This window comes from Saccopteryx bilineata, chromosome 4, assembly GCF_036850765.1.
Source record: "Saccopteryx bilineata isolate mSacBil1 chromosome 4, mSacBil1_pri_phased_curated, whole genome shotgun sequence".
NCBI classification, from domain to species: domain Eukaryota; kingdom Metazoa; phylum Chordata; class Mammalia; order Chiroptera; family Emballonuridae; genus Saccopteryx; species Saccopteryx bilineata.
The window spans coordinates 265,328,669-265,352,523 of record NC_089493.1 but is presented as its reverse complement, the minus strand read 5'-3'; the positions used below and the strand labels follow the sequence as shown (position 1 = coordinate 265,352,523).

General features: G+C 51.1%; 1 protein-coding gene across 2 annotated transcripts in view; it reads left to right on the top strand.

Moving 5' to 3' along the window:
* The first annotated feature begins 241 nt into the window (after positions 1-241).
* The window catches only part of SRRM3 (serine/arginine repetitive matrix 3), a 58,081-nt gene continuing 34,467 nt past the window's right edge, over positions 242-23,855 (top strand). For both annotated transcript variants that reach the window (XM_066274500.1, XM_066274501.1), the window contains exons 1-2: positions 242-394; positions 23,118-23,382. In XM_066274500.1, coding sequence (XP_066130597.1) covers positions 23,150-23,382 — 233 coding nt within the window. In that variant the 5' untranslated portion in view covers positions 242-394; positions 23,118-23,149. The remainder of the gene's footprint in view (positions 395-23,117; positions 23,383-23,855) is intronic.

Below are 23,855 nucleotides of genomic sequence, written 5' to 3'. Positions count from 1 at the left end.
GTGCCCCCACCCTCAAGTAGTGGAACAGATGTCCCTGCGTTGAGAGTAACCCTAAAGCCCTATCCCCTCGCCTCCGCAGCCGGAGGTGGTGGTGCGGGGCCTCCACACCTAAAGAGGGCGCTGTGGGCACCAGGCCGCTCTGGTCCGCCCGCGGCCGGGAGGCCGCCTCCATGGTGATGCGCTGTCCAGCATTTCAGCAATCGGCGGCGGCGGCGGCGGCGGCGGCGGCGGTGGTGGCGCCGGCTCCTGCGAGGAGACGGAGGGCGCGGGGCCGTGGGGGCCCGCAGAGCTGCCCTACCAAGCCGAGCCGAAGAGGCGGCCCGAAGGCGGTCAGACAAGCCGGGCCGAAGGGCCTGGCTGGAGCGCCCGGCGGAGTGCAGCGGACAACAGGGAGGTGAGAGCCCCAGGTGGGGCGGGGGCATTTCCCAGAGGGGCTGGGGCTGGGTTGAATCTTGGGCCTCCCTAGCTGGGCTGGGGCTCAGAGTCTGCAGGCCAGCCTAGGGTAATTTGGGAGACTGCTAGAGTATTGGTCAGGGATGCGAGGCACCTGGGGAACAGAAATGAGGAACATTCTTCATTTCACAGAGAGGAATGGAGAAAGTGAGTACACTGCGGGGTCATGGACAGGACTCTTCTGGGCATAAATGACCACGGCCTGCCCCATGAGGATGCTGGAGAGCTCCCCAACTGCAGTCTAATTGCCCTCCGCCAACTGAGGAGAAGGAATTGCTCCCTAGGGAGGGGAGGAACTGATGCAGAGACCCTGTGGAGATGCTGGTCACTGCTATAGGTGGAGGGAGCAGGCCCCCACCTGAATGCTGGGCTTCTGTCCAACAGGGAGTGGCAGCACAGGGGACAGTCTGGCCCCTTTCTCACCTGCCCATATGCCCCTGGGGAGGCAGCAGCTGGCAGTGAGGACTAGGTCTCACACAGGATAGCATTTACTGTCACACTGAGGAGAGGATGGAGGGCACGGAAATGAAAATAGTCACTAAGAGTTTAAGAGGTTTCTCTGTGGGCTCTCTGGATGCCCAAGGAGAGTTTCTGGAGCTGAGAGTGGGCCCAAACTTAGAACAAATTCATGGTGAAAGAGGAGAGATGAGAAAAGAGACGCAGCCTCTTCCTTGCATCCTCCTTCCCCCTCCCTCCCAGGGCCCCTGCCTGGACAGTGTTGAAGCTTCCTGCAGTTCCTGCTCCTGGCAGCAGGCTCATTGTGGGGATGGATTTGGGGGAGACCAAGAGAAGGGCAGCCAGGTCTGGCCTGGTACTCCAATGCCTGTGCTGTATCTTAGCCATAACTTCTCACTCCCCCAGGACCTCATTTGCTCACCCACTTCTGGCATTGAGGTGGGGGGGCTGTGCTGGTCTTTTGTCCTGAGTCAAGAGAAAAGGCAGACACTTTTGGACAGGGTCTAGAGAGTTTCTCTGTCAAGGGAGCATCTTTAAGGTCATGTCCTCAACATGCGCCATATTCTTCCCTAGCCAAAAATAAGACCATACTGGCTAGGAAGTTGCTCCCACACAACACCAGCTTCTTGGTTCCTTGATTTTTTTTTTTTACCTCATCCCACTTGCCTGTGAGGAGAAGAGAAAGGGATTCTTGAAGAATGAATACAAACTTGATTGGATTTTAAGAGGTGGGTGGTTAGGTTTGGAATCATGGATTCTGATATCTGAGACATGGGTTCAAATCTAAGCTATGTGACTTCACAAAGCCACTTAACTTTTCTGAGCCTGTTTCCCAATTTGCAAAACAAGTATAGTATTATTAGTATCTATTTTGCTGTTCAAAGAAATAATCCAGATAATGAATCAAAACCTATTTTTAAGCTGTAAAATACTAGGAAGTGTTAGTAAATTGAATGTAAGTAAGAATTTCTTAAGGAGGATATGGATAAAGATGGAAAAGTTTTCAGCATTGTCTAAAGCATGCCTTTCTCTTCCCAGAGGAGGTGAGCATTAGTTAAAGGCCTAAAACCAGCTCGATGATGGGCACAAGTTGACTCAATTAATTCTCACAAAAACTTCACAAGAAAACCATTATTGTCCTTATTTCACAGCTGAGACATGAGACTTAAATGACTTTCCCAAGGTCATGAAGCCACACAAGCTGTTTTCCCTAGAGCAGAAGTGGAGCTGATGACCTGTCCCAGTCCCTTGATATCAAGACCCAGTTAAATGTCAGTTTCTTGATTCGTGCTGCCAGCTTTCCAGGTGGCGAGCCTGAGGCAGATGGGTGAAGGTGTACAGTGCAAGGAGGAACTGACTCCTTCAAGGTCAATGAGATATCTGGAGGTGGAGTGTGCCTTGAACTGGCCAGGTGGATACCCCCACCTCAACCTACCTCCACCACTGTCATGCCTGCCAAAGGGGGAGTCTCAGCCTGACAGGCCCATCTGCTCACTGCTGCACCCACTTCTCACCTCCCCAGCCTGCCAGCCTCTTGCCGACCTCAGCAAGCCACTGACTGCCAGTTCCTTTCTGAAGCGGTTAGTCCTTACCCTGTGAGATGGGGTCTTTGTCATGACTGCCCCTTACTGGCTCCTGTCTTCCCTACTGAGTTGTCTCTTCCTCTGACCATTTCATACTGCCCCCAGGGGCACAATCATAGCTTGTCTCAGTAGCCAGCTGGGGGCTCTGCTGAGGAGATGAGGGGAGCCCACCCCCTTCTTTAACTCCTATTCACACTCACCCCCTGCCGTGGACTTATATCACTTCACATACATTATCTCATTTCATGCTCACATAACCTGGTACCATTTCATCCTCACATAACCTGGTCTTTTTCACAAAGGAGCAAAACAAGGCTTGGAAGTGACGTGACTTTTCCAAGGTCACGGAACAAAGTCTTGGAGCAACCTTAGCCCATTGCCTCAGGGGCCCATCGTGGTTTTCATAACACCACTCGTCCTCTCAAGTTCCCAGGTTCTCCTGGGGGAGGGTCAACCAGGGCTTCGTGGACTAGTGGGAGTTGGAGGGTGGCATGTGGTGGAAGTGACTGAGGGGCTCTGGAACAGGAGTCCAAAAACTTTCTCCCTGGACCCATCTCTGAACCCTGGCTTCTTGTATGACCTTGGACCGGTCCTTTCCTTCTCTGGGCCTCAGTGTTCTCAACCACAAAATGATAAGGCTTGATTAGCTGAACTCAAAGGCCCTGCCAGTACCAAGATTCTTAAATCTCTCTGCTCTATAAATCTGTGTATTGGAAAGCCTGTGGTTCCATTGGCAGAGGTCACCTCCAGTGTTTACAGATTTGATTTATTTGCACTTATCCCTTCCTCCTAAAAACTTGAGGTTTTAATTCAGGGGGAAAATAAGACTTGGAGAGTCCCAATAGCTCATCTGGAGAACCTTTGGCTGAAGCCTTGCTGGCCCAGGATTTGAAATGACCTGCTGAGACACTGAAGATGCCCTGCACATAACTCCTAGAGTTGTCTGCCAGGCCCCTTGTCCAGGGAAGCAGCAGGAGTGTGGTGGTTGAAGCTTATTCATGCGGTCTCAGGGACAGGGAGAGACTTTGCATCTGATGCTCTAAAGAGAGGATTCAGGGCCCAGCAGAGGGGGTGGGTCGGTACCGCAACTAGTCCAGGCCCAGTGGGGAGGGGCAGGCAGACACGAAATGGAGAAATTCCTTCTTAATTCCAACACCTTGGCCCAGTGAAGGGGTGGGGAACTCAGAGTGGGGGAAGGGTTTAATAAAGAAGAAAAGGGTCCTGGCCGGTTGGCTCAGTGGTAGAGCGTTGGCCTGGCATGCAGGAGTCCTGGGTTCGATTCCCGGCCAGGGCACACAGGAGAAGCGCCCATATGCTTCTCCACCCCTCCCCCTCTCCTTCCTCTCTGTCTCTCTCTTCCCCTCCTGCAGCCAAGGCTCCACTGGAGCAAAGATGGCCCGGGCGCTGAGGTTGGCTCTGTGGCCTCTGCCCCAGGCGCTAGAATGGCTATGATTGCGGCAGAGCGACGCCCCAAGATGGGCAGAGCATCGCCCCCTGGTGGGCATGCTGGGTGGATACCGGTCGGGTGCATGTGGGAGTCTGTCTGACTGCCTCCGTTTCCAGCTTCAGAAAAATACAAAAAAAAAAAAAAAAAAAAAGAAGAAGAAGAAGAAGAAAAGGATAAGAGAGAGGGCACTCAGAGAGAGTGGGTTCAGAGAGGAAGGGATAGGAGGTGCTCAATGAGGGAATGGAGAGATCAGTAAGAACGGGGGCCCAGAGGAGCAGAAGGGCCTATGACAGCAAGAGGCTCAGCCTTACCCAGCCAGAGATCTTCACTGTGGCTTAGTGCCTGTTGACACCTCTGGGTCATGAATACATACGGGCAACAGCTCCACCCCAGAGACCAAGCTCTGTTGTTTCGTGTCATCCAGAATGGGGCTCTTAGGGTGTATGGCAGTTGTGCCAGTTCCAGGTTGCCCAGGCTGACTTATGGCCTGGGAGAAATGCCTCAGTAGCCATGTGGACTTTGGCTCCAGAGCAGCCCCAAACCCCCAGGGACTCCCACCCTGTCGCCAAAAGCCAGCCTGTCCATCCATCTGCAGTACTGCTTCCTGGGCAGTCAGCCTGGCCTCAGCCTCCTGCCGCCCCCGCCCTGGCCTGCTGCCTACTGCAGGGGCTGCTGTGCCAGCTGGAGCTGGCGGGGAGTGCCCCAGCTCCTCCAGCATCCTGCCGGGGCCTGTGAGGGCCAGGAGGCAGCCTGGGCCCAGTGACCTGAACCTCGGTATTCTGGGGAGCTCTTGACCTTCCGACTTCTAGCTTTGAGTATGGCCTGTGGCTCTGAGACTTCTCCCCATACTGAGCCCCATCCCCACCACAATTCCCCAGAACTGCCCAGGATGGAAACAGGGGAAACTAAGTTTCATTGAAGTCTTTTGATTTGAAAAACAACTCATCTTTATTTTACAAGACTTGGGAAATAGAGAAACCAAAGAGAAAATAAGAATCATCAGTAGTCCCACCACTCAAAGATAGCCACAGTGAAAAAAGCAGGGCAGTGAGGGTAGAATGTCCTTCCAGGACTTTGTGCACGTTTTTCACAGATACAGAGTTAAATAACTGGAGCACACTGTTGGAGGAAACTGGCATCCTCTTTTTTCACTCTGTCTTGAGAATTTTCTGATGTCTTTCAAAATTCCTCAAGAAGCTTGCTTTTAATGGCCATATGAACGCTATGCATAGGTGTAGTTGCTTCCTAAGGAGCCAGTGAAAGCTGTAAGGAGAACCTTGCCCCTCTCTTACCCTCCCCGGTGGGACACACCTTCAGGGTCTGCTGGCTATGGTTTTCTCTTGAGGAGGATGGCTATAGGGCCTGCGACAGTGTCAGCCAGGGGCAGAAGTGGGCCTGCTTCCTCAGTCCACCTGCTGCAGCATCAAGGTTGGTAGGGCCAATCTTCTGGGGGAAGGGGAACATAAGTTGTGCATCCCCTGGTATGGGTGAGAGCCTGGATCCAACAAGACCTCAGAAGAAAGAGCTCAGAACTTGGAATCCGGCCACTGCCAATCTTCTGGGCTTGGATCTCATCTGGGCCCTAACCTCCATAATTAGGTCTTTTTCTTCTCCTATAAAATGGGCATAATAATACCTTCCTCCATGTGTGCCATGAGAAGTGACTCGGGTAATGGGTATCAAAGGTCCAGAGGAAGAATACCCAGCGCACTCCCCAGAGACGATGGCCATGTGAGTGTGTGACAACACAGATAGCATTTATCAGAATCCCCTATTTCCCAGGCACAGTAGTAGCACAGAGGGCACATTGACCTTGAGGAGCTCCCAGACTAGTGGGAAAGGGAGGCATGAGGGAACTGACAGTGACGACCTGTTGAGATTCTGCTGGGACTACACTGTCCACAGTGATGTGGCAGCTAGAGAAAGCTTCTGAGAGAGGGACATTGAAATTGGGCCTTGCAGAGTGACAGCGAAGGTAGCACACAGAGAAGGCAGAGGCATGGCACTTCAGAGACAGTGTGGGCAATGGCACCAAAGTCCTGGGGAACTAAGGAGACATTGGATGAGCTAATGTAGCCATAGCACAGAGATCATTCCTGGGAACAAAGGCAGCCAAAGGGAGAGGTAGGTGGGGTCAGGTCTGGAAGGACCTTAAATATCACTGTAAGAGATGGGACTTTATTTGGAAATCAATGGGAGTCATGGGAGGCTTTGGAGCAGTATTATGAAACACTCAAATATGCACTTTAGGAAGCCCACTGTGGCTGCATTTGGTGGGGGGAGGAGGGAGGATGGAGAGAGAGAGATCAAGGGCAGAGAGGCCCGGGAGTAGGTGATGGCACAGTGGGAGAGGGGGACAGGTACCGGGGACACTCCTCTGGGAGATTTGACAGGGGTGTGTATGTGCACATAGTCCAGGCTAGGTTCACTCTGGGAGAAGGAAAGACCCATGGGGCAAGGGCAGGATGAGAAGTGGGGCAGTCTGTCTTCCATGCCCGTCCCAGCTGCTGGCACAGACCTCAGCGTCAGATGGAGAACCCCAGACTGGGGTGAGTAAGCTTCAGGACTGACAGAGGAGCTCAGCCACTTCTCCAAAGGATGCCAGAGGGGGCTTTGGGGTGGTAGGGAAGCTGGAACACTCAGCAGGCTCTGCTTCTGGGCAGTCCTGTTTCCTCTCTGTGCTTGGCATGGTCTGACACACGCTTCATGACCCTGTGACTCACCCATCACTGTGTCCAGATCACCTCTCTACTCTGCCTCCCAATTTCTCTTCTTTTGTCCCTTGCTTCTCATACATCAGAAAGCACAGTCATTCATTCATTTATTCATTCATCAAACATTTTCTCAACAGGTACCCTGAACTGAAAAGCTCAGTTATTATTGTCATCTCCAAATCCTGGAGAAAGGCAATACTACCCTCGGTCTCATGGGGAGCCAGGCCCATAAACTGGTGACTGTTTGGAGATGTAATATGAGTTATGTGGGAACTTCCTGGGCTTCCAGGCAGTTGTAGTGGTGGGAGGATTGCCTGCCTGGGTGACTTTGGAGCTGTTATTTACAGATGGACCTAATAGGATGAATATAGGTTTGCCATCAGAGAAAAGGGAGAAGAGTATTTTGGGCAGAGGGAACAGCATAAGCAGAACTATGGAGGAGAAAAGGGCACCAGGCACTTGGGAAATAGTGTTGCTGGAGAATCAGGACCTGGCCTAAGGGGCAAAGGGCCAGGCTGGAGGGAGAGACCTCACGAGGGGCCTTAGTGTTAGGCAGGGGAGTCTAACCTTTCTCCTATGGGCAGCAGAGAAACCAAGGGATGTTTCCAGCAGGTAAGCACACAGCCAGAGCTGCTTCAGGAAGGTCACCCCTGAAGGGCGAACATGATTTGGACAGATGGAGAGAACAGGGGGGCCTGTGGCGCGCTTTCAGGACACGGGTCACATGGCCTAGGGCCTCTCCTACTGCGGCTCTGCTCCTCCCAACCTGGGACAAGCAGAATCACCGCAGTCATGGTCTCTAGACGCGGAATACCTGCCTCAGCATTTCCAGAACATTCCATGAAAAGCAGATTCCTGGGACCTGCCCATTCAGAACCTGAGTGTAGGGCTTGGGCGGGGGGTGTGTGTGTGCATTTTTTAAAGCACCCAAATGACTGTACATGCTAGAGTTGAGACATGGCGCCTCATTGCTTTGCACCCACTGTTCCCTTTAGCTGGATTCCCTTTTTCCTCTTCCTCTACCTCCTTGAACTTTAGACTCTGCTCACATGTCTTCTGTACAATGCTTGCTCCAGGTCCATTCCCCTGTGTGCCTCCAAGTGCCCAGTGCTGCTTCTTTCTTGGCCCCTTTTATACTCTGTCCTGGCTGGTTGTTTACCCTCTGCCTTCCTCAGTAATCATCATAGGCACTCATCTAGCATTTCCCACGTGCCAGTCCCTGCTCTAGGGGCTTCATGTATACTAACTCATTTAGTCTTCACAACATCCTATCAGAAGCCAGATCACAGTGGAGGATACTGAGGCATCCCAGCACCACCCAGCTAAGACATGGTAGGACCACAGAGGCTGCACTATTCTGTGATGCCCAGATTAGGAGTTATTTGAGGCAAGGGACCCTGTGTTATTCACAGTTGCAGGTCCCCAGTGCAAACATAGGGCATGGCATATTGGAGGTGCTTAGTTTCCCCTTCTGTAGGATGGGCTTAAGGATGACAGTTTCCCTCCACAGCTGCTCTGTAGTTTGGGGAAGTCCCAGGTCTTAATGGGGTTGTAAACTGTGAGGTGTGTGGTCTGGGTGGGGGCAGTGGCAATAAAGGCCAGGACTCCTCTCTGGGGTTTTAGGATGAAAGTTTCCCAGAATGAAGGCCTCTCTCCCTCCTTTGCTGTGCTAGAGTTCAGCCTCGCCCAAAGAATCCAGACCCTCTCAGCACTGGCCAGCGGCTGGGAGAGAGCTTGTGGCTGGAGTAGGGTTGGACAACCTGATAATGATGCTATGGGCTGATGGCTGAGCAAGGTGGAGACTGGGAGAAGCCACAGCTGCAGGAGCAGCTCTCACTCCCAATCTGACCTTAAGGGGCTTGTCCCTTCCTAGAGCAAGGAGGGACCCCCTCCCCACCAATAATGCCTCCCATCCACAATCCCTCAGGAACCATAGGTTATTGTCAATGATGTTTTTAATTAACTGCTTAATTAACCATTTAGGCTAATCAGATTAATTGACATTAATTGGCTACCATTTGTCAAGGACCCTAGAAAGCTGTGGCTCTCAGAGTTGAAGTGTGTGACGGGGGCTGGGCAGGGGAGTCAGGCAGGAGCATCACTGTGTTGCGGAGCTGGGGGAGCAGGCGGCAGGCAGTGGCAAGCCCTAGGACACCGGGACTGCTGCCCAGGGACCGTGCACCTCTCAGCGCTGGGTTCTCAGGGCTGGGCCCCCAGACTGCTGAGTTCTGGCTCTTCCCACTGTGGAGATAGATGCATCATCTCTTCCTCTTCCTTAGTTGCACTAAAAAAGGTTTGATGAGAGACTATAGGGAAGAGTGAGATACTTTCGATCCCCAAGGGCTGCAAAGACCTCAGAGGGGGAGAGACATTAACATCCTAAATAAGGTATGATATAAGTAGGTCACCACATAACAACTGCTGGGATGAAGTGTACATATACAGTTTTAAAAAGGGGATGAGCAGTATCGGGTAGATAAAATATGCAAAATATTAAACTGTGATAAGATGATCAGACTTGCATTATTTAGTCAATTACAGACCCCAAAACCCATAGTACATTTTAATACCTGTTTCAAAGCACAATTTACAGTTTTAAATTATAGCACTTGAAACAAAAAAGAAAAAAAACTACTATAAAATGCATCCTACGTTTTCAGAAAAGAAAAAAAGCCAACCCACTCAAAACTGGGAGCGTGAATTTGTCTTCAGAGCCATTCTCTCAAGATTAAATGGCTCTCACACCCAGTCCAATGCTGAGCTGAAAGTTGGTAGCCTGCAGTCTCCTCTTGACTTTGTCATAGATCCCCTGAAGGTCCACTCCCCTCTCTGGTGAATCCCTGGCCTGTATTCCTGAGAGTGCTTACATGGAGCAGAGGTGTGGATTTTGGATATTCTGGAGATGAATACAAATGTAGGGGAGAAAGGGGTGCATTTTAGTGAGAGGGTCAAGTCCCCAGAATTGGGGGGCACTTTCTAGGCAAGTGGGAAGCTCCCTGCTTGGTGATGGATCTCTAGCTTGTTACAAGAAAATCTGGAGAATGAATACACCCCCCCCCCCCACTGCCCTAGCCTGCAGCCCCTGGGGGAGGAAGGACCAGGAGAGACTGGAAGCTGTTGCCTAGCAACAAGAGGCGCATCTGGATCGATGAGAATGGCAGATGAAGCTCCAGCCCCCAGCCCGGCTCTCTTTGATCTCACCCAGCCCAGCAGAAACCTGAGGGGGGGATGCCCAGGGCAGCCTGCCTGATTAGAGCTGAGTCAATAGAGGGAATTTTCCATAATGAGATTCTGTGGGCAGTGAAGGCAGCTGCCCTTGGCTTCTCCTGTCACCCACCCCAGTCCATAGAAGGGGCTTATCTGTTTGTCCAGCACACCCTTCTTGCTGATAGCTCCTGGGGAGGCACATCACCACACATCTTTGATTATTCTCATCTTGAACTACTAGGGACTTAGAGCCCAGCCTTACCCTGGCCCCAGGCTCCTGACATGTCATCCGGATAAGGAAACTGAGGCCTCAAAAGGAAAAGAGATCTGGTTATAGAGTTTCTAACTCATCTTAGCTTTCCCCAGCTTCCAGGTGTGAGCCTGGGAGGACTGGATCCTGGTGGGGAGGAGGAGGAGATGAATGGAGTGATGGGAGCTAATGAGAGCCCACGGGCTCCTCTGATTTCACTCCAGGCTCAGCCCCAGAGGGCAGCATAGGAGGGTCCTCAGAGAGCATGGAGTCCTGACGCATAGGTGGCTCTCCCTAGAACACCTCACTGATGCCATCTGGCTTGGACCCTCCCCAGGACACACAGATCGCCACCTCCGTGGGAGCCTACGCCATCAGTGACAGTTCAGCCATGCACAGATTCTTTCTCAAGTTCCCATCCCAAATCTCCATCCTAGCTCAGGCAGCCACACGGAAGCTATCTGTTCCCTGGCTGGAAGACTACAGCTCCCTGAAGGGTAGCAAGGACCCTGAATAGGAGCAGAGTGGGCTGGGAACTCCTTTGTTCCACTAGAGTGCAGGGGACACTCAAATACTATTTGCCTTTATGGTATCAGTACTGGTTTACACAGGTCTGTCTACTGGATGGAACTGGTCTGCCTTCCTTTCAATGACTGGTATTGCATGTTCTGCTCTATTCCACTAGTCTATAGTACTGGTTTACATTGGTTTGTGGGTTCCCCACCATCCTCTGTTTTGATGTATTGATTCAGGCTCTCTATAGCCTGTCTGCAGCTACAGTGGTCTGCACTGGTCTCACCTGGATGTATTGCCTATACTGTGGGTCCTTCTGTGGGGAACAGACAGCTGAGGCTTCCTTGTCCCTGAGACCTGCCACTTAGATCCTCTGTTCTGGGGATCCAAATCAGATCCAAAAGGAACAGGAACAGGGGCCTCAGGCTGATGGACAGGAGCCTGGATGCCAGACAAGTCCACTCTATCCCTTCAAAGTCAGAGCTGGACCCCAGGACTTACAAACTATGTAAAAACGTGGCCTATGCTAATGTCAACTCACAAAGCCTAGGCATAGTAAGAGCAGCAACTAAGGACTTTTCCCACTGGGTCCTCAGAGCTGGCAGTAACAAAAACAAGTAGTAAGCTTGCCATCAGTGCAAACACAGGCTGGGTTTTAACAAATGTTCACAGCTGCTTTGTGCCAAGTTCAGTGTGGAGCACCAGAAACACGAAGACAGGGCAATCCAATCACTACCCTTGGAGATCCCTCACTAGACCAGGGAGCAAACAGAACCTCACAATAGAATGAGGTGAATGCTGAGAGTGGTAGCCAGAGGGTGAGGCTCCGGGAGCACAGCAGAGGTGTGTCCCCCAGGAGGTCACGGAAGGCTTCACCAGGGAAGTGATTCCTGATCAGAGTCTTGCAGGACGAATGGAAGGGTAAGACCATTGCAGGGAGAGGGAACAGCCTGAACCAGTGTGTTCTTTGGTGGAACAGAGTGCCCTGTGTCTGAGACACAGTGGGGGCTGAACAGGATGCCCAGGACCCGGGTGCCAGCTAAGCTCCCTGGGCTTTCTCCTGTGGTCAGTGGGCTTGCCCTCTTTCCATTGCCTGCCCTGGCCACTCCGTTTTGGCTCTGGGAACTTGGCCAGCCTCAGTCCCTCCATTCTATAGCACAGGCTGAGACTGCAGGGAAGGAGACAGCTCTAAGTCTTGCCAGGGACAGCTGGGCCCAGGGCAGGGCTGGATTGGGAAGGACAGGAGAGGGACCAAGAGCACTGTGGTGCAGGCTCAGGCTATGGTGCTAGCACCCCTGCAGGCCCAGCTGCATGCCCCTCCTGGAACAAGACCTCTACCAACCCAGCCAGGCCCAGCCTGGGGACTCTGGCCAAGGACTTCCTCTGGCTCCATCAGGGGCGGCAGGAAGCTCTGGCTGCTGAATAATTGAAAGGAAGGCATTCAGCATTTCTCCCTCTCTCCCCCTCCCCCACAGCATCTTCTGGAGGGTTGGGTAACAAGCAGCGCCTCCGCCTCACCGCCTCACCGCCTCATGGTCCCCAGAGAGTCCCCGGGAGGCAGAGAGGAGGCTCACTTGGCTAACCCTATCACTGCCGGCCTGCCCCAGCACCTTCCTCCCGGGCATCACCCTGCAGCATTTTCTTACCAGTGAATACTGATTTCCACTGGTCCATGTGGGTTGGTATCTGTGGAAAGTGACCTTGTTGGCCTCCTAGTCTTCACAGGTTGGTATGGATTTGGAATGGTAAGTTATCTACATGATCTGTTTTGATATATACTGACTATATATCTCACTGGTTAGCACATGCCTGTACTGGTTGAGACTGCTTGGCATTGTCTATGGTAATACTAGCAATTAACACTTTTACACATAAAACTAAGTAAGTTCTCTTAACTAAAGAGTTAATTCCTTCACCCTTAGGGGATTACTTATATTAACACCATTTTACAAATGAGGAAACTGAGCACAGAGGTTAAGTCACATTAGGGTACATAGTAAGTGATGTGAACCTAGTCTGGCTTTTCTGCCACTTGCTGATCTGCACATGTTGTCTTTTTTTTTTTTAATTGATTTGGGACAGAAAGAGGAAAGGAGAGAAACATTGATTTGTTGTTCCACTTATTTATGCATTCATTGATTGATTCTTGTGATTGGGGATTGAACCTGCAACCTTGGCATATCGGGACCACACTGTAACCAACTGAGCTACCTGGCTAGGGTCACACGTCCATCTTGATTTTTATTTTATTTTATTGAGTCTATTTATTAATGCATTTCAAGTTTTACATCTGTCTTGATTAACGTGGACTGGGTTAATGTGGAGTTGGGGTCACATCTCTCTCTAAATGGTTAAGGGCCAGCAAAAGTGAAAGCACAGGGTAGCAGTGAAAGAGAGCTTTCCAAAATGCAAATCTAGCCTGGCCTCTGGTGGCGCAGTGGATAAAGCATCGACCTGGATGCTTTATAAAGTGGACCTTTATCCAAGTGGATAAAGGTCACTGTTTTGAAATCTTGAGCTTGCCTGGTCAAGGCACATGTGGGAGTTGATGCTTCCTGCTCCTACCCCCTTCTCTCTCCTCTCTAAAATGAATAAATAAGTAAATAAATTTTTAAAAAGCAAATCTGACCATGACCTCCCAAGAAGCTCAACAGCCCTCACTGGCTCCCTACTGCCTGCAGGGTGTAGCCCTAGCCCCTCTGCCCACTCTCCTAACTGTGTTCAGCTGTGCGCAAGCCCATTCTCTTTCCTCTTTAAGCTTTATTCCTGTGCAACTCTCACTCTACCCAAGACATTCTTCCTTCCCTTCTTTATCCCACTAGCTCCTACTATGCTTCAAGATCACTCTTCCAGGAAGACCTCCCAACTAGGCTCCTCCCTACACACATCACAGCTCAGTTAATTTTCTACATGTCAAGCCCTGGCCGGTTGGCTCAGCGGTAGAGCGTCGGCCTAGCGTGCGGAGGACCCGGGTTCGATTCCCGGCCAGGGCACACAGGAGAAGCGCCCATTTGCTTCTCCACCCCTCCGCCGCGCTTTCCTCTCTGTCTCTCTCTTCCCCTCCCGCAGCCGAGGCTCCATTGTAGCAAAGATGGCCCGGGCGCTGGGGATGGCTCTGTGGCCTCTGCCTCAGGCGCTAGAGTGGCTCTGGTCGCAACATGGCGACGCCCAGAATGGGCAGAGCATCGCCCCCTGGTGGGCAGAGCGTTGCCCCATGGTGGGCGTGCCGGGTGGATCCCGGTCGGGCGCATGCGGGAGTCTGTCTGACTGTCTCTCCCTGTTTCCAGCTTCAGAAAAATGAAAAAAAAAAAAAAAAATTTCTACATGTCCCCCATCCCAGCACATACCTTGCTACATTACAGGAATCACTGCTTCGCCCTCATGTCTCTCTCTCTTGTCCTCTCCTGGGCCCCAGAGTGGCCACTCACTGAATAGCTGTGACATAAGGGCTTGACCTATCCCTAAAGCTGAGGGACCTTTCCTGGGCAGGGAGCATGTGACGACTTCCAGTTGTAGCCACTTGGCTGGATTTGCTCAGGGACTGGAGGTCTGGAGAGGGGTCCCCACAGAAAAGGGTTGACAGAAGAGCCCCTTTTCCCAGTGTTCCAGGGGACACATCGGTGTAATAGGTACAGCCTGGCTTCAGTGCCAGGCACTGAGGTGGTGTGAGACACAACGAGCTTCCTTGGACAAAATGGAGATGGGTTTTCTTTCCCAGCCTGACAAAATATCTTGACAAACCATTGTTGTAGCACACTCATTTTTACAAAGACCTGGACTTAGTTTCACAACCTAAGTACGTGGTTTCATGAGCATTTGTCAGTTCTATCATGTTTCTGACAGCTACAAAGAAGTTTTTCCTCCAGGAAATTCAGAAGGCACATCCCTCTCCACTCACTCTCCCACACTAGGCTTTTTCTCTAGAAGGGCTCACACCGTGTTCGCAGCTCCCACTTCACAGGAAGGCACCTCCCATCAGGGATCGCACTCCATCCCGGTCCTCTCACTCCCAAGACCCTGCACCCAGCCTGCCCTTGCCCTCAGCCTGTGCTGTCCCCCACCTAGACCTTCCCTGCCTTATGAGGAGCAATTCACCTTCCAAAGTGCCAGTTCAAACACCACTGTCTTTGTGAAGACTTCCCTGACCATCCCAGGCCAAGTATATGTCCTCTGATCTCTTATTTGCTTCCCCAAGCACCAGGCCAGGGTGCAGGGAGAGGGTGTAGTTAGGATCTGTCTTCAAAACACGCTTGTCACTGAAAGAATGTATGATCCCATCACACTGTAAGGTAAGGAATATTGTCTTCATTTTACAGATTAGAAAACTGAGCTCAGAAGGTTTAATGACTTTCCCTGATCACCTAGGAAGAAATGCGTGAACTAAAACTCAAGCTTAAGTCCTCTGACTCCAAATCCAGTGCTCTTTGTCCACCCACTTCCTGCTTTCCTGGGCCTGTGAGACAGCAGGAAGGCTGTAGTAGCAAGAATGTGGTTAAATTGTGTGTGACTGTGGGTCAAGCGCTTACTTGAGGCTGTGGGAACCTGTGATGCTGAAAGTGTGGAGGCCTTGAGTCCTGACATTATTACTAGGGAGGTGGGTCTCTGGCAGGTGGGGGCTCCCAGGGAAGTGAGTGCTGCCCCCTGGTGAGAGAGGCTTCTGAACCTCAGGAGCAAAGGGGACCCCTGGGTTGGTACCATGGCTGCTGGAGGCTGAGGCACTGGGAGTGAGATGAGAAGGGGAGGAGTTTGCTGAGGCCAGTAGTAGGAAAGTGGCCCGTGTCACCTCAGCCAGCTCCTCGGAATGACACCCACCCCCTGCCCTGAGCGCCTGGTTCTGCTCTTTCCTCCCTCCATGACCATCAACCTTGTTCACTCTCCAGTCTCAGTCTCTATGTACTGACAATCCCCAAACAGGCCTGACCTCAGCCTCCTGAGTGCCAGACCCGGGATCTGAGGCTCCTAGACATCGTCCCCTGGATGTCTAGGGACGCCTCATACCACCATGTCCAAAACTGGACAGTCACCACTGACAAATAGTCATAACAACCACTGGTGCCATTTATGAGACATTCATTGCGTGCTAGGCACTGTGGTAGCGTTTCACATGTATTCACCCTTTACAACAAACCTGTGAGGAGGGTGTTGTTATTAGTTTGATTTTATAGAGAAGGAAACTGAGGCACAGAGTTTAAGTCACATGACAAGATCACTAAGATTATGAATTTCCAAAGACCATAGCCCTGTCTTCCCTCAAACCAGGGTTCCCTAGGACAGGGCCCAGTCCTCCCCTCAGACAGTTATGTGGTCCACTGCTCCCTCTCCCCAGATCTGGCCAGGCTACTACGAATCTGAGCATCCCACCCTTCCGAGCCCCAGGATGAGTAATGATCTCATTAGCTGAGAGGCCTCCGTGCCTTTCAGCAGACTGGACCCTGCAATACAGATGGACTGTTTCACCTTCAATTAATCTCCAGCAGCAAGGCTGGACTTGCAGGTACCAGCAGCCAGACTGTTCCATCCTGTCTTTGGTCAGCTCTGCTCAATGAACTCAGACTTGGGTCTGGAAGCAAGAGGCAAGCACAGGGACTCAACCATGAAGCTTGGAAAACAGGGGTCTGGCTCTTTAATTGCTTAGATCTGTATGACTTAATCTGCACATAGGTTTGGCTAGTCCAGCATCTGGGCTTGCCCTTGGGACCTGACCCAGAGCTGAGCTCTGGGCGTGTCCGTTGCGTCTCTGGCCACTGGCTACATCAGTAGGAAGGGAGTGGCCTGAAAGTTTGGCAGTATACATATGTAATTAGTACCACCTAGATTTCCAGAATAGGAAAGGGCCTGTCCTCACTCCAGGGTCCAGAAAGGGGAGAGACTTGCTCAGGGTCTCAAGGCTTGTAGAGAAAGACTTCGCATTTGGTGCTCTGCCTCCAAAGAGACTCAGTGTCAATGTCCCTAGGAACCTTGGCAAATTAGGGTTAGGGTTACATTTCATATTTGCCTGCTTCAACCCCCCCCCCAAGCTCCTCACCTTCACCACACTCTCCATCTGCCCTCCATGTTCCCCAACATAGTAAATGGCTGCATCGTATGCATCATATACCTAGTCTTTTTTTTTTTTTTTTTGACAGAGAGTCAGAGAGAGGGACAGACAGACAGGAAGGGAGATAGATGAGAAGCATCAATTCTTCATTGCAGCTCCTTAGTTGATCACTGATTGTTTTCTCATATGTGCCTTGACCAAGGGGCTACAGCAGAGCGAGTGACCCCTTGCTCAAGCCAGTAACCTTGGGCTCAAACCAGCGACTTTGGGCTTCAAGCCAGAGACCTTTAGAGACAAACCATCAACCATGGGGTCATGTCTGTGATACCATGCTCAAGCTGATGAGCCCAGTGACTTAGGGGTTTCAAACTTGGGTCTTCCACGTCCCAATCCAACACTCTCTTCACTGTGCCACCGCCTGGTCAGGCAAATCTGTCTACTTCTTGAATGCTGTTCAGGCCTCACCTGCTCCGGTGTCCCTGCCTCCAGCCCCTCCCACCCCCTGGGAGGGAGGCCTGCCCTGACCAACCAACCAAAGCTGCACACACTCCTCAAATTCTGTTTTATCACCCTATACCTGATAACTATTAGTTTCCTAACCCAGGCTATAAGCTCCCAGAGGGCCAGGGTGGGGTCTTCTTCATCTCCAAATCCTCAGCCTTTCATAAGGTGGAGCCCAGAGTAGATATTGGGTCAGTGTTTGAGTGACTGTAATATCTAGCTTCTGTTTGAACAGTCCCTGTAATGGGGAACTCAGTCATCCTGGAATGAAGTGAACTGCTTAGTTGTTTGTTTGTTTTTAAGATTTGATTGTTAGGCCTGACCTGTGGTGGCACAGTGGATAAAGCATCAACCTGGAATGCTGAGGTCGCTGGTTCAAAACCCTGGGCTTGCCTCATTAAGGCACATATGAGAGTTGATGCTTCCTGCTCTTCCTCTCTCTCTTTCTCTCTCTCTCTCTCTCTCTCTCTCTCTTTCTAATGAATAAATAAAGTCTTTAAAATTTTAAGAAAAAAAAAAAGATTTGATTGTTAGGCTCTGGCTGGTTGGCTCAGCAATAGAGCTTCAGCCCAGCATGTGAAAGTCCCGGGTTTGATTTCTGGTCAGGGCACACAGGAGAAGCGCCCATCTGCTTCTCCACCCTTCTCCCTCTCTTTCCTCTCTCTCTTCCCCTCTCGCAGCCAAGGCTCCATTGGAGCAAAGTTGGCCCCAGTGCTGAGGATGGCTCTATGGCCTCTGCCTCAGGCGCTAGAATGGCTCGGGCAGCAACAGAGCAACGCCCCAGATGGGCAGAGCATTGCCCCCTGGTGGGCATGCAGGGTGGATCCTGGTCCAGCACATGCGGAAGTCTGTCTGGCTGCCTCCCCTCAGAATTCTAACTTTGGAAAAATACCAAAAAAAAAAAAAAAAGATTTGATTGTTAGAGAAAAAAAAACCCTGTGTCTTAAACTTAACTGAAGTTGAAGTCATCTAGGTGGCACTCTAGATGACTTCCCTGCAGGAATTCTGGCTTTGTCTTGTGGAACAAAGGCTGGCAGTGGGTGAGTCTGAACGGACAAAGTGACAGTGGGGCAGATTTGCTAGGGCCTTTCTCCTCTCTTTGCCATCAAAGGACAGCACTTGGGGGCTTGTTAGACATGGAAATTCTCAGACATGAGATCTGAGAATTTAGACCCCAGACCTACTGAGTCAGAAACTCTCAGGGTGGGGCTCAACTGTCTGTTTTAACAAGCCCTCCAGGTGACTCTGAGACCTAATAAAATCTGAGAGTTGTTGCTCTGACAGGGCTCTCTATTGCTGGGCCATACTCTATACCAGAAGCACCTGGGGAACATCAACAATTTCACCTCCAGAAATTGTGATTCAGCAGGTCTGGGGTGAGTCCCAGGTAGTATTAACATATAAAATAACAGGATACACAGTTAAATTTGAATTTCATATAAACAGTGAATAATTTTTTAGTATAAATATGTCCCATGTAGCCTGTCCAGGCAGTGGCACAATGGATAGAGTGTGGGCCTAGGATGCTGAGGACCCATGTTCAAGACCCCGAGGTCACTGGCTTGAGTGAGGGCTCATCTGACTTGAGTGTGGGCTCACCAGCTTGAGCATGGGGTCGCCAGCTTGAGTGTGGGATGATAGACATGACCCCATGGTTACTGGCTTGAGCCCAAAGATTGCTAGCTTGAAGCCCAAGGTCACTGGCTTGAGCCCAAGGTCACTGGCTTGGGCAAGGGGTCACTGGCTTAGCTGGAAGCCCCCCAGTCAAGGCATATATGAGAAAGCAATCAATGAACTAAGGTGCTGCAACTGAATTGATACTTCTCATTTCTCTCCCTTTTTGTCTGTTTATCCCTTGTCTGTCCCTCTCTCTCTATCTCTCGCTAAAAAAAAAAAATATGCCCTATATATGAAATTCAAATTTAATTTAACTTCACATTTTATATTTTTATTTGTCCAATTTGGCAACCCTACCTACTTCTCCAGACTCTTGCATGCACCCCAACTGGGATCCACCATCTGGGGCCTATCCAGGCGTGGCCTATATCTGCTACAGTCCTTCAAATATTTAAAAATAGGGATTCTGATAGCTTGTATGTTCTTAACATCTCCTCATTCTACATACCATATTTTTGTTGATGTAGCATAAGATAACATGCACTTTTGGCAACCACATCATGATTGAGTCTGTGACCATTGAAAATCCCCAAATCTTAAGTATGTTGCTACTAAACTATGTTGAACCCATTCCAATTTTAGGAATTTAGTTTCAGAGTGTGGCATTTTTCATTATCCTCTTTCACTTTCTTAGATTCCTTCCATCTTCCCAGTCTATTGATTCTTTTTAGATTCTGCTCTGAAATTATGAGCCTTCCCAGGTGGTGTCCTTGGTTAATTTGATCATCAGGTTGTCAAAGTTCCATCCAGTCAGTGGTGAACATATTGGATCAATGGTAAGGACATAGCCCTGTGGTCCTGCACTAAATACCTCCATCTCATATGACATTGACCTATTAATTAGCTCTCTTGAATATAAGTCAATCTATCCACCAATTACAATAGTACAGAATATTAGTTCCCACCAGCATGATGTCTTTGCTTTACGGAATCTCATAAGGATTCCATAAAAGATGTCAAATGTCCTACAGAGAGACACTGTGCCTGCAGTACCTCCCTGGCTTGCTGGTCTAGCAACTCTAACTCGGAAAGAAGTAGTCTTAGTGTGCAATGACCCCTGGCCCCTCCTCTAGGGGTTCAAGGGTCATCCTTTTAATAACCTGCCTCAGATTCCTGCCTGGCACCCTCCAACTTACCAGAAGTTGGTAGAATCCACCATCTGTCCTAATAAAAATGCAGGCTGCCCCTGCCCCCTGTACCTGTACACTCCTCTCCCTTCCTCCTCAGTCATTCCTGAAAGATTGCCCCCAGCAGCCTAGCAGTCTCACCCAGATATTCTCCAAGTTCTGGGGATAGACTTTCTCAAGTCTGGAATCTGAGTACATTCAGAACCGCCCCCATCAGCTTCTCCTCCCCTGCCCTCAAGGAGATTGGGCCAAGTTTCGGGCTGGGGAGCCTCAGCTACACCAGAGGGTAAGCCTGCAGAGCAGCATGGCTAAGAACCTGGCTCCTCCACAGCTCTTTCTGGGCCTGAGCACTGTCTCCCCACTCCTTCAGTGTGCTTCCTGCACTGCCAGGTGCTTGGAGGGCTTTGAGGAGCTGGAATGAAGGGATGGTCCCCTCCCCTCAAAGGGCTCACAGTCTAGAACAAGGTCAAATGAAAACAACAAGTTGAACCTCAGTAGCTAAAGAGGTGAGGACAAAAGCGGTGGGAATCAAGGAGGGAATGACTCATTCTTCCTCAGAAGCAGGGAAGGCTTCCCAGGGGAGGTGACATTTGGGCTGGGCCCTGAAGGATGAGTAGAAGTTCCCCAGATGGAGAAGAAGGGAACAAGTATTCCAGCACAGAGGAACCACATGAGCAAAGGCACAAAGGAGTGAGAATGTTTGTAGGGGAACAGATGACTAAGGCTAAGGGGCTGGACATTGGTTTCAGGATAAGGTGGAGCAAGGGATAAAGCTGCAAGATAGCATAATGCAAAACATGAAGGGGTCTTGCCGGCTGTACTGAGAATGGTACCAGGTATTCCTCCATCCTGCCTCCTGCTGGAATTGTTTTCCATTTGTTTTATCCATATGCATTGAGCTCCACCTGTTCAGGCACTTTGCTGGCCCTAGGGGCAAAAAACTAAACTGCCCCCCAACCCAGGGGGAGCCAGGCCTGTGAACCTACAGTAACAACAGTGAGTAGTAAGAGCTCTGGGAGGGCAGCACCAGCCAGAGGGCTATGGGAAGGCTTTCAGAAGGTGGTGATGCCTATGAGCAGTGACTTTGAGGACATGTAGGAGACAGAAGAATGTCTTAGGGAAAGAGAGAGGCAAATGGAAAGGCCTGGAGGCAAGAAAAACAGAGAATCTGTGGGTTAAGGCTAAACCAAAAGGCAGGCCATGTCAGAACTTTAAGCCAAGGTGATAGGAAAGCCACTAGAGGCTGTTAATTAGGGCATGACACAGTCTGATTTGCTCCTGGACTGATCTGCCAGATAGCAGATGCAGGATGAACAGAGAGGGCAGAGGGCCCAGGCAGGATGCCGAGGCCAGAGTAGACCAGACTAAGGGGCTTGGATTGAGATCATAATGGGAGGGAAGGAAGTGGATAAATGTGAGCGATGTTGAGAAGGGATGAGGAACCAAACTTGATGATGGGTGAGTGGCAGTGGGCCAGGGCAGTGGAGATCTCCAAGCTCCATACATGTCCCTGGCTCAGGTGACCAACATACCGAGGGTTCACTCATGAGTCGAGCATCATGGCCAAGGCAGTTGGGGAGCAGTGTTCCCAGAGCTCTGTGTGGGGACTGGGAAGTTGGTGATGCTTATGGGATGCCCCAGGAGAAGCCCTGGTGGAACTGAGGTGCAGTGGTGGGGTAGGAACAGGCAGGATGCCTGTAGAGTTTGGGGTAAAGAAAGGTTAAAAGAATAGCTTTGGTCTGTAAAACCCCAAGAGCCCTCTTCTCCTGAAGAGTTTAGTTGATGCTCCCAGGTATAGGTGGGGATCAGAGGCTCGGAGAGGGGCAGTGATGTTCTCTGGGTCACACAGCAAGGAGTGGAGGATCGTGGCTTAGAACCCAAGAACTTGGGACTTAAGGGAATGGACATATAAAGGAGCGTATGTTCTCATCCCCACTGTCACTGTTCCCTTCAGAGCCTCTAGTGCCTCTCACAGTCCCCCTCTCTCCTCTCTCTTCTCTGCCTTCCAGTCTCTGTAGCTATGAATACTCCTCACCCACATCACTCTGAGGCTGGTAAGGGGAATGTGTGTTGGGGTTGTGTTGCAGGAAAGGCCCATCCAGGATGTCCAGACATGGCCAATCTCTTCTCTTCCCATCTCCCTCTACCCTTTCCCTCCCTCCCACCCCACTCCCTGTTGCTTAGCAACTAACAGAACCTTGGAGAAAGGAAATGGAAATAGCTCAGGAGGTGCCTCCCTCTGATAAGATAGGTCTTTGGTGTGTATGTGTGTGTGTGCCCACACAAAAGAATGCACATGCTCTACTTTGGGCTAGCATGGACTCAAGACTTCTTACCTCCCAAGCCATGCTGACTCCCACGTCACCCTGAGACTGTAGGAGGATGTAGCTGTCTGGAAAGCTAACATCAGTGCCACTTTGGGTCACATCCTCAGAAGCAGTGTTTCTAGAACAAAGGAGTAGACAGTCCCATGTGCTTCAATCTCGATCAGGTCTCATCTTGACTGTTGGCTTTGGAGAAATTAGCCAGATAAAAGTAGGAATTGAAAACTACATCTGTGGTGGGAATGCCCCCAAACCTGGAGAAGGCTGTTTGCCCATCTCTGCAGGGCTGCCCTGGGAGCACTCAGGGAGGTGGGAGCACATGTGGTCTGTCATCCCACCAGCCAGAGCCAGGACAATAAGTGTTTTGGGGAGGAGGGGATTTTAACTGAGCCTGATGGAAAACCAAGAATAAAGTAACAGATTTTTCCCAGGGAACGATTTGATTATCTGGGGAGCTGCAAGCAGGTGTTGCAGGCAGGAGCTAGGCCGTCAGGCTCAGGCATTGGTACAAGGCAGAAAGGGTTGCACTGGTTACTAGGTCGCAGAAAATGACACCATTCCAAGCCAAGGACCCTTAGAGATCATCTATAGTCCCTCCAACATTCACCCATCTTACAGATGGGTAAAGCCCAGTGTCCAATCCTCCTCATGTTCTGAGGTGTGACCCAAAGGTGCAAACCTGTTGTCCACCCCCCTCTGCAGCCTAGGGGGAAGCGGATTAGAGCTATGAGTGGGCCTTTAAATCTCCAGGATTAACCCGCGCAGAGAGGAGCTTAGCAGGTGGCGGAGAAGTGACCATCCCGCCTCGTGCCTGTGTTTGTCCCGCAGGGCCGAAGCCAGCGGCTCCGGGGCCAGCTGCTATGTCCTCCACAGTTAACAACGGGGCGGCCAGCATGCCCTCCCCGCCGGATGCTGCGAACGGCTTCCCGCAGCCAGGCGCCTCGTCGGGGAACTGGCCGCGGGCGGAGGAGGAGCTGCGCGCCGCCGAGCCAGGTCTGGTGAAGCGCGCGCACCGCGAGATCCTGGACCACGAGCGGAAACGGCGCGTGGAGCTCAAGTGCATGGAGCTGCAGGAGATGATGGAGGAACAGGGGTGAGCGTCCTGCGGAGCCTGAAGGCGGGTGTCTATGGGCTGCGGGGCAGGGCCAATGGGCGGGGACAGGGCGGGGACGGGGCGGGGCTGGCGCCAAAGACCGAGCCAAGCAAGCGTGGGGACCCTGGAGCCAGCTAGGCAAAGGACCAGGGGTGGGAGTCTGAACTCGTGGTACTGGAACCATTGCAAGCCCAACCGAACTTTTATTCATTTATTAGTTTATTCGAAGTAAACCGTCTTGAATACCTACTCTATTTCAAGCTCTGAACTGGGCTCAGATTCACAGAAGACAAAGAGACACAATTCATGCCTTCCAAAAACATCCAGTGCAGTCCAGTGAGGAAGAAAGGCATGTAAATATCGGTGACAATTCAAGGCCTCAGTTTTTCCTTCTATAAAATGGTCACCTCGAGCTGCCTGGACTCTGCCAAACAGGTGCTGCAGCCAGACAAGAAAACACAAAGGACCCTTAC